General features: G+C 27.2%; 1 protein-coding gene across 1 annotated transcript; it reads right to left on the bottom strand.

Annotated features, from left to right (window-relative positions):
* Positions 1–379: 379 nt before the first annotated feature.
* Positions 380–3,357, bottom strand: LOC114179583 (protein neprosin-like). Its single transcript, XM_028065978.2, has 7 exons — positions 2,855–3,357; positions 2,676–2,762; positions 2,376–2,591; positions 1,767–1,931; positions 1,632–1,685; positions 1,358–1,504; positions 380–961 (listed from the first exon to the last, which is right to left on the bottom strand). Exons 1-7 carry the CDS (start codon positions 3,206–3,208, stop codon positions 587–589), a joined length of 1,398 nt encoding a protein of 465 aa, XP_027921779.2. The 5' UTR covers positions 3,209–3,357; the 3' UTR covers positions 380–586.
* Between the last annotated feature and the right edge of the window lie 8,651 nt (positions 3,358–12,008).

Here is a 12,008-nt window from a genome sequence, read left to right as displayed (position 1 = left end):
CATTTTTTTTCCTTTGCTGGTGTTTGTGTTTTGGGATTGGATTTTTTCGTTTCTTAGTGTTTTCTTTTCATTTTTGTAGAGAATGACCCACAATAAATTGCTTGGTCTTAGAAAATAGTACATTTACAACTATTATTGTATAACAATGATTTATAAATCCAAGTATCGATCGAGCACAAATTCAGCTTAACTCAGAATTAAATGAATTTGTTGGATTTAATGCATCCCAACTTTTATAATTTGATCTGTATTATGAAATTTCGAAATATTTATTTTGATGGAATAAATTCTCATAAAAGTATATTATTCTTATTCATTCATTTGAAGTTTAATATTAAAAATAAATTATACGAACTCTCTGCAAATATCATTACGGGCAATAGAAGAAGTATATATAGAAACAAAAAAAGGAAAGTATATATGATAAAGGCAGTATATATGATAAGAACCCTAATGTTTTATGAGAACAAATGAGCAAAGTTGACTGGGAAGAAAACCTATGACCAAAACGAAACCCAGAAATGCGAAAAGGAAAGTAAAGAGAAAGGGTTCATTTCATCTCTCTGCCAATGATTCAATGATTCCCTTAGGGACACTTTACATTTCTTCCAGGTCCACCATAGAAAAAATAATTCCCCCATGCCTTACTAGACCTCTGTTGTAGGTGGTAGCAATTGGGGTGATCTACTAGAACCTTTATATTTGACAAGGGGATCAAGCTGTTGTGCCAATCCACAACTTTCATATTCTTGAAATATGAAGCTTTTCCAAAACCCTCTTCTGCAAAATGCCCACTACCCATTTGAGTGGAAGTGTGACCTGATGACCCTAAATTTACTATTTCTCCACCAAATTGAATCATGCTTGCATGATATCTTAAGTTGCTGAACAACGATGCTGGCCAGTACCCAATAAGGTTATCGGCTCCATATTGAAGCCACCAGTTCCCACTCTTTGGATCCTGCCAAATAAACCAAACCTTATATTTTTCTCACAAACAAAACCTACTCAACACATACACATAATCATTCATAGCAACATCAGAAATCACATGAGAAAATGGTCAAAAGTGTTGAGATCCAATGGTGGACGTCACTCTTCTATCATTAAAATCTAATGAATGCTTTATTTCACAGATGAGACCCATAAACTGATCTTGTGTAAATTATTCATTATCTTACAACATTAACTGTAAATTAAGAATGTGAACTCTTAAATCGTTTAATTTGTGAAAAAAAACTTAACTTTTCTCCTCAACAGTAAAACCTATCTAAAGACAAAAAAAAACTAAAACCTTAAACAATAGGCAAACATCTAGATATCCAAAGTCAATTTAGTAACATGATCAGAATATTACCTTCCAAATGAGTAAGGTAATATCAAATTGGCCACCATTGTATGAAGAAATTGGAGAGATTGCTGCTCCAAGTGCAATTTTTTTGTTGGTTTGAACAAAGCCCGGACAAAGTAAATTGTAACACCCAGTTCTGTGGTACGAATCATTCTGCAAATAATGACAATAATTAGTGGGTTTGAATAAAAATTTTGTTATCAGATATCTTACAATTGAAGAAAAAATAATTATACGTAGTATAGTTTTCCACCTCATTTCCTTGAATAAATTTACTTACCGTCCAATAAATAAAGAATCTAGGTTTCCTGTCCCCAAATATCCTCGGGTAGACCTGTATAGAAAATTACTTGAAATTAGTTGGATTAGTTAAAGTAAATGATTTAAATTTAATACATGGATGATAGCAACATGCCTGCCAACCAGCTTCAACGGTGTTGAGATCACTCCCAAATGAACCAGAAATGACCCACATTTGAGACAAGCTGAATTCAGTTGGGTCTTCCACAACGGGTGCCCACACGTTTATGGTAGCCTTTGCTCCGTAGTACTTATTCCCTGTTACATATCCAATTGCATGCTGTGCAGTATGCACCACCCACAAACTTTTGTCAAACCAATTTCAACATACCATAATTAAGCTTCACATAACAATATTAACAATACATAGATATTCTTTATGTTTCTCTTCACAATCCATTATACTTTTAGTTGCTTTTCTAAAAGGACTAGGAGAAGTTCATTATTGTATTCAGTTTCACCGTACGAGGACTCACAAATGATACAATAGAGTGGAATACAATGCTTTAATGTGGTTTAATTTACTTAACTTTCAAAAGGGTACGATAAAAAAAATTAAACATTGAACTTCCATACGCTTGCTTCTATACCAATTACTCTAATATGTTTGTTTGAAAATTATTAGTTTATGCTTACTTCACTTTCTTTGAGAAAAAAATAAGGGAAATATAGAAAAGAATATAAGAGTTTGTGTTGCTTTCTATGATTGCTCTAATTAATATACCTCATGTCCATTGCTGGTGATGTCCATTTTGACACTGTTTAGTGTTTTTTTCATTCCAAATCTACGTACAGAGCTAGCTCTCAAAATATCCTCCTCCCTTGTTCTTCTTATCGGAATTGTCCCTTCCGGACACGATTCACCAGACAAACTCCACAACTGAAAGTTCTCACTCAAATCATCCATTTCGTTATGCCCTCTCGGTCCTTTTGGGGGATCCTACAAAAATTAAGATCACTAAAAATTACCAATTTTTTATGCTAAACTAAAACTATAAAACACACAACAATAAAAAATAAATACCAATGGTTTCTGTCCTTTCAATAAAGGATGATGAAAGGCTGGTTGTTGATGAGACATAACACAGTCTATTATATCTCCATCAGGACTCTGCTCAAAAGAAATACAAAAGTATATCAATTATATAGCATGGTCAAGAAAGAAGCCAAGAGAAGGTGAATAGAACAATAATTTGCACAAACCTGAATTGTCTTAACAGGAGGTTTGTTGATTTGCTGAAGGCGAGCCCTTATGACGTTCAACTTGCGCAACTCTTCCTTTGGCTGAAAAGTGTGATTGGCAACTAGGTGGTTACCAAATTGCGATGAACGAACAGGACAAAGGGTAGATACAACAAGAAGGAAATGTAGAAGGAGAGAAATGATTGGGGAGCGTAAACATAGGGTAAAGGCCATGTTTGGGAAATTTCCTTCACTCGTATGTGTTGACAAATTTGTGTGTGCTTGTCCACATTTATGTTTTCTTGTTCCAGCAACGGAACGAGGTTGTGTTTTTCTGAGTTTTGATTTTGTCCATGAAAACACATTTACCGCCATGTCAAAATAATGTAGGACGAGGACTCTGAGAAAGTTTAGTTACACTCTTTCACTATTTTCGAACAACCTTTTACTCTCTCACTTGTGTGTGTGGTGCTACAAACAACTAAAACTTGATTCTTTTTGGGGTTCGACTTCTGTTCTATTTTGCCCATTCGTTTTGTGCACCTTTCAAGTACTATAATGCACCTTGCACCTTTCAAGTACTATCTGTTTATACATTATAAGAAAATTTCTCTTTTAACAATCAATTTAGTGACATAAAAATTGTTAATTATTATAGTGACAAAAGATTAAATATCAATTTAGATACCAATTTAGCAACCGATTATATATTTTTGGCTTAAATACCTTTTTGGTCCTCATTTTCGTAGTGTTTGTTGTGGATAGTCTTCATTTTGACAGAATGTTTAAAATTGTCCTCATTCTTACCGAATGTTTAAAATGATCCTCATTTTCGCAATTCGTATTTTATTTAGTCCTTTTCTGTAACGCCGTTTAAATCATTAACGGAGCATTGTACAAGTGACACAGTTTGTATTAGAGTGTGTTATGTGTACTGTACAAATGTGGTAATTATATATTTGCGACTAATATCAACATAATCAAACTAATTCATTTCTTCATTTAACAATAATACAAAACAGATTGGATTTACTTTAAAATCATTAATCTGTCTCATTTGTGTCATGATGATGATATCTTTTCATCAACACCACTATTTAAAAAAGTTGCAACTCACGTTATTGGAACCACCACTATGTAAATCAATAAACCAAAAATTAAAACCATTTTATTATTAACACAAAAATAAAAACAGATTGTACCCAAAATTTTCTACCAATATTCTTTGGAATTTTGCCATCCTCAAAGCTGCCATCTCTCCGCAACTACAAATCGGGGTTAATCCATTTCTCGTTGAACCACCAACAGTGCACTAAGTGATACAACACGGTTGCCTCCAACGATTACAACCAGAGGTAAAGGAAGAAGATTGAGACTGTAATATACCTATATAATGGGATTGCAGGAAGAAGAAGATTGCAACAACATCAATTGGGAATGGAGGAACAACATTGCCAAAACTCACCAACTGCCCAAACATTCCTTACCAAAACCCCAACTCACTTATTTAACCCTAAATATCTAATTACCACACATGTACAGTACACCTAACACACCCTGATCCAAACCGTGCCACCTGTACAATACTCCGTTAATGATTTAAACGGCGTTAACACCTGTACAATACTCCGTTAATGATTTAAACGGCGTTATAGAAGATGACCAAATAAAATACGAATTGCGAAGATGAGGATCATTTTAAACATTCGGAAAAAATGAAACCATTTTAAACATTCTGTCAAAATAAAGATCATTCCAACAAACACTACGAAAATGAAGACCAAAAAGATATTTAAGTCTATATTTTTTATTCATAATAGTAATTATTTTAATAATTAATAATTTTTTATTTTGTTAATCACTATAATAACTAACAATTTATTGTCATTAAAATTAATTATTAGTTAAGAGATATCTTCGGGTGAGATAGTATAAGAAATGCTGTTTTCTTTTTCAAATATCATCATTTTTGTTTTTTTATGTGTATAAATACAGAACTTTAGTTATTTTCTTAAACGTACGCATTGATTATATATTTTGATGACATATTCATTCCCCAAAAAAAGTAACTATAAAGACTTTCTTTTTCATAATGAGAAAAAGCAAATGTAACTGTTTGTGTGCTTTTTTTAATGAAAATATATACGGATATTGTGGATTGCTTTGACTTTTATAAACCTGCTCAAAGGAACTTGACTGAATGTTGAAAATAATAGTTATTATTATCGTTTAAATCGTTCTCACACTTAATGTTGAAAAGAATAGTTATTGTTACTGTTTAAACCGTTCTCACATTTAACGTTGAGGAGGTTTGAGTTTAAAAGTTAATGGATTGATCTTTGAAGTCTTCTATTGACAATCTTTATTATAATATTATATAACCATATCCCTGAAAAAAACTCTTTAATAATAATTAATTTTAGTCACAAAAAATTACTATGATTATTATAATAATTAATTTAGATACTAATTCATAAAATAAAAAATCATTGGTTACTAAAATAATCATTTATGAATAAAAAATTATAATTGATTGCTAAAATAGTCAGTAATTAATTAAAAACTAATTTAGAAACTAATTCTTTTGGTAATTAAAATCTTGATAGTTAATGTTTACTGACCAATTTATAGACTAATTTTTTTGTAGCTAAAACCTTTGTAGCTAAATTTTAGAGATCAACTGTAATTTTTTATTCATAATAGTGACTATTTTAATAACCAATAATTTGTTATTTTATAAATTGGTATATAAATTTGTCATTATAGTGGACAACAATTTTCAGTCACTAAAATTGATTATTAATGAAATATTTTCTTGTATTGCATCACTATATGTTAGAAGTCCCACATCGACTACATATAAGATAATTTCATAGTATATAAGTGGAGTGCAAAACTTATCTTACAAGTTGATTTTGTTAATAATCAATTTTAGTGACTGAAAATTGTTGTCCACTATAATGACAAATTTATATACTCTTACAACTGGAGTGCAAAACTTATTTTACAAGTTAAACTTAAAACACACCTCTTAACATGGTATCAGAGTCAACTTAAGCAATGTTTTATTTTTATTCTATATTCTTATTATAATCCTCTTATATATTTGCGAAATTACATGTGCATGGTGGCTATCCACATTTTTAATTAGTCTTGTAATATTTCTATTAGAAAAAAAAAAACGAGATATTAGATTGATATTTCGCTAGTTTGTTTAAGGTGAAATGTAGAAAAGTTTCTATAAACATTATTTGAGTTAAAAGATTTTTTCTACGTAGAATATGCATTACTTCCTTTCATGGATTTTATTCTTAAAAATAAAACAAAATAAATATATTTATATGTAAGTGATGCATATCTAATGGTTTGTTTGAAACAATTCGTTTTATATATATAAATATATAACATGATATTTTCTTTTGTATTCACATTTTAATATTTCAGACTTAATTATTATTTTTAAAATAATTATTTTATACATAATTTATTCTTAATCATTATTTTAATTTTTTTTTGTCTTTAATCATTATTTTGAAAATTTCTTTTATATACATATCTTATTTTTCAAATTTTACATTTAACAAACTATTTTAAAAATTAGTTATATATTTCTTATTCATTTTAACTCAATTTTTTTTTCAGAAATTAAGAAAATGCAAATACAAATGCGTGATAACATCTGTATTTTTGCTAATATATATATATATATATATATATATATATATATATATATATATATTTGTGCCACTTGTCAGAAATTCCTATTTCTCAACTCAACACTAAGATGGTTGAAAATATTTATGAGATGTCTATAGGTTAATCAACACTAGATTCTACAAGTAAATTTGACATTACATTTAACTCATTATTACAGATTTTGGCAGCTGTATCGAATCACAAAATATTAATATTAAACTGAAGTTAAAAAAATATATTTATCAATTAAAGGTGAAAATGTAAATGCACTATGTTGCTTCAAAAACAAAATATAACAAAAAAAAAAAAAAAAATCAAACTTAAAGTTGAAGTTGTTGGAACAGTTGACAAAACAAATTAAAAGGATTTGATGATTCGATAAAATATAATATGGAAATATTGAGTTTGAGTTTTAAAAAACTACCCCTCATATAAATTATTTAAAATATATGTATATTAGTAAATCTTAATCATATCATTAACTAATAAATTATCAAAATCTTAATGTCATAATTGAGCCTAAACTAATATGAATCTATTGACAATCACAATAAATCAATTAATACTACACATCAATAGTTTCAAAATACGTAATTAAAATTAACTTATCTAAGTTTGCAGATTTTAGTATATTGAACTCATTTTAGAATATATAGTTGATGGTTGTAGAAGTTATTTAGTATTAGTGTCGTTTGATGACTTAGAGGTATATCATTGGGTGAATTAATCTTTTGTACGTATGCTCTATTTTGTTAGATAGATATATGTACTTCTATTCACTTTATATTCACTTTATAAGTGTGGGTGATATATACATGGTATTCGATAGACGTAATAATGCTTATTGATTAAGACAAATTTGTTATTTAATTTCTATCTTCATGTATATCTTTGTGTGTTTATTTTTTCTTTATGTATCATTATTATTGTGCATAACACTTTGTGTGCAAGAAAATGAGTTAAATCCAATTTCAATATCTTTTCGTTGTAAGTGGCTATAATTCATTGAATAAAAAACTCTCGGACTATATTTATCAATTAAGGTTCATCTTGATAAAGCTTATAATTCTATTTTGGTGGAGGTTGAGACAAAGAGGCCATAGTAGTAGATGAAGTGAAATAATGATTTTACTAGTCTCTCTTGTACTTTCTTACGAGAACTTGATTAATTCTTTGATTACAGGTTAGGATTCACTACTAGAAAAATTTAATTTAGTTACCGAAATTAGTCATTGAAATAATTTAGTCGCAAATTTTGAGTGAAATAACCACCGATTTGTAGTGATTGCAAATTAGCCACCAAAATCGTCACAATATTGAATCATATTTGACGAGTTTAACCAAACCTTATAAAATAGAAATGTTCCTCAATGTATTTAAGAACGATGGTGATACATCGTCTTTAGGATTAGTCGTCTTCAAGAAAGACAAAAAAAATACTAAGAAGAGATGAGGATGAAGCTTTATCCTAAGTATCTTTACAAGTATTGCAAATATTTAAGTCAGTGAAGGAAAGATTATCCAGGATTTGGAAAATGTGACAATGTAACAGTTACTTTTGTAGAAGGACATGTTATCAATGAAGACATTGTGTTAGATGTTTCATTTAAGCAATGGTTATCTCTCTATTGGGTACCAATTGTGAACCTTTTGCTGCAAGTTATTCTCCATTTTCAATATACTTTTTCACAACAAATTTGTAACATAAAAAAAGGTTAAATATGTTTTTGATCCCTCAATTTTCAATGAAAATTGAAATTAGTCCATCTTCAAATATTTAACCAAATTTAGTTCCTCAACTTTAGAACTACGTGTATTTAGTCCTTTTAACCTCACTTTATAAAATTTATTTAACGTTTCAATCGTATTTCATGATAGCATTTGAATTGTTTACACCGTTTGACACATTTTTGCTTCAACATTAGCTAAGAAACTATCATGAAACACATTTGAAATGTCACATAAACTTAACAAAATTTGGTTAAAAGGACTAAATTCACGTAGTTCTAAAGTTGAGGGACTAAATGGGGTCAGATTTTCAAATATGGACTAATTTCAATTTTCACAGAAAATTAAGTGACAAAAAACATTCCAATTTTCACTGAAAATTTCACACACACACATAATGTTATCGTTTCTTCAATATCAAATATTTATAAAGAATTATAATTATCTATACCTCAAGTTAGAGTACATAATAAAATTTTATGATAACCATAACTTTTATTAAATTTGAAAACGTTAATAAAACAAAATTGATAAAATTTAAAAATATATTTAAATATTATAAAAAAAATTATTCAAATTAAAAATTATTTTAAATGTATTTTTACTTCCATTCTTTAAATTCCAATGAAATCTTTTTTTATACAATAATAAAAATTATAATACACCACTTGAACAAAATCACAAAAAGAACAAAGATTAAACTAATAACAATTGAAATTTAGCAACAATATTTCATATTTTGAACTTTAGTATATGTTAGATGGTGATAAACAAGATTCATGACAATGACATTACATTATTCAATTATAGTAAATGAAATTTTTTATACAATTGTAGTGATAAAATTACACTTACGATAATGAGTTAAAAAATAAAAATAATTATATTAAAAAATATCAACTACACGATAAAAATAACCAATAATTAAAAATATAAAAAGGATCAAATATGTGTCTTAGAACAATTTGATAGACCCTTGAATAAAATCGCAAAAAAGAAAATAAATGTATAATTAATGATATGTTAAGATGAAAAACATCTTCAAAATCTAAGAAAATTCATATATCAAACAAGTCAGACACTTAAGAAATAATGAACATTATTTTAACCAAACAAAAGAGTTATTCAAATGAAGGAAAAATTAAGAATAAGAGAATAAAGAAGATAAAATTTTTATATTATTTAGTAAATGAAAGATTTGTGCCACTAAGTACTTAAATTGAGAGTTGAACATTTTTATGTGAAAAAAATAAAAAAAGTTTAAATATTAGACATAAAAAATATTTAATTGATATAAATCATAAGAGAGGAAAATTATCTTCACTCCAACTAACATTGTAGAGATGAAAATTGACTCTTTCAAGAATATTAGAAAACCAAATTATTGGGTTGACGTGCTTCATTTCATTTTAAAAGGTTGAGCTCTAAAAGAAAAAGTGCTCAAACAAGCTATCATACTTAATCACACATGACATAAACATGCATGCCAATGTGCTGGTGGCATCCATTAATACTACAACTTATGGTCACCTCAAAAACAATTCAAATTCATTCTTCAAATAACATCTATGGTAGATAATCCTATTCCCTTTATAATAACATTCAAACTTGCATCTCAGTCGAAATTCTCTCAATGCTTACGTATTCATTATTGCCGAATCAAATAAAACAAAGTGAAGTACGATAGAAAATAGAGTTAAGCAAATTTTTTTCTTCATATTTACTGTCATTAAGATGCATGACAATTAATTAGTGCTACATTTTGTTTACATTAAATGTCAAGCACTATTATATAATCCCTTTTCTTTTTTCTTTTTCACAATATTTTTTTTGTCATTATTTTATCCTTCAAGTCTCTACAAAAATCTTTTGCTGAATTCTTTATTACTTTAGAATACTTATTTGTTTGTACATAATAAAAAATATATATGTGTAAGGCCTTCAATCAAAACATCATATAAACAAGCATTATATGATATAGTATTTGAGATGTACTATAAGGACCAAATTTTAATAAATAATGACAATGATAATAACGAGATAACGATTTGGAACATGACAAAAGTATTTGAACCAACAATGTGAGTATTATGATAAAAGTGTTTGAAATTGTTTGAACCAACAATGTGGGTACCTACTGTTTTGCCTATCTATAGTTTGTTTAATAAATTGCTTGCTCATTGATATGTTGAAAATTTCTTTTACTGTAGTTTACCCTTTCTTTTTGGTGTCTATTTCCTGTTTGACTTTTCTTTTTGCATTGATCACCAAATATTTGGTGTGAGCAGATGTTGAAACCCCTAACGATCATCATGGTGATGGAAATGCTGCAGTCTAGTTTTAAATTCTAGTTATGACATATGTTTTGTGTCTTAGTCTTCCTGTTCAGTATATTTAAGATAACTGTAATAAATAACCCTTCATACCTTATGTTTCGTGCTTTATTTATATTATGAATATGTGATACCTTAATTATTAGTATTATTCTAATTTTAATGATTGTTAAAATTTATAAATTCCTATATTCGTCATTTTCAGATATGAAAAAAAAAGCTCCTATTTAACCATTATTAGCTAAATTTATGAAAAATAATCAACCATAACAAACGATATTTTACAAAGGTTTATTTTTAATTATTATGATATATTATAATATTTATATGCTCAACCACAAGTTATTCTTAGAGATGTTTGGTCTGGCACATTTTAAATGAGAAGTAATTTTGTTTCTGGTCCAACTTTATGTGAGATCAATATATTATTTTACTCCCTTTATAAAAAATGAAAATACTAAAAGTAGAATATGTATACCTTTTAAAATTTAAGAGAAAATAAACTCTAGTTTTTTTATAATATCAATGAATTAATATTGTTTTAATGTATCAGAACAAAAAGCTGGAATAACTCAAGCCCTTAACCATTTGAGGTTCAAGCCCTTCTTCTAGTGCAATGGGTTTTTATGCAATTTTTTTTTGTTTTCTAACTTTTATTTTCTGAAAAAAAAAATGTTTTTAATCCTTTGAAGTTTCACATTAATTTGGAAATGGTTCCTGGTCGAAATTTGATCACTCTTTGATCCCTACATTTTTAAAATAATTGTTTTTAGTCACCATTTCTGGACAACGTTAAAAATAACAAATGATGTGTCATATGCTATTTAAATTTTTTTATAAAATAAAAAATAGTGTCGGCTTAGCAAACGTTTTTTAGGAAAATTGGAAAAAATATATTTTTGGTCCCTGAAATTTAAACTTAATTTAAAAATGGTCCTTCGTTGAAACTTGGTCATGATTTGATCCTGCACATTCAAAATCATTATTAATATATAATAATAATATTACTAATACTAATACTAGTATTATTATTATATAATTATTATATATTATTATTAATATTAAAATAAATAATAATATTACAATTATCAATAATTTATAATAATAACACTAATATATAATTATTATTAATATTATTATTAATATTAATACTATTAACGGTTAACAAATAACAAAAAATCGTATATTAAATATGAGTAATAATATTACTATATCAGTAATAATATTAATAATAAATAATAACAATATTAATTATTATTAATATTATTACTGATATATTAATATTATAAATTATTATTCATTTTAATATATAATAATACTATTAATAATTATATAATGTTATTATAATTATTATATAATATTATTATTAATATTATTATTATTATTATTATTATATATTAATAATGATTTTGAATGTG

Source organism: Vigna unguiculata, chromosome 3 (assembly GCF_037176805.1).
Source record: "Vigna unguiculata cultivar grain cowpea cultivar isolate G323 ecotype 2 chromosome 3, ASM3717680v1, whole genome shotgun sequence".
NCBI classification, from domain to species: Eukaryota; Viridiplantae; Streptophyta; class Magnoliopsida; order Fabales; family Fabaceae; genus Vigna; species Vigna unguiculata.
Note: the sequence above shows the minus strand (reverse complement) of the source record. Positions and strands in the feature narration are given on the sequence as shown.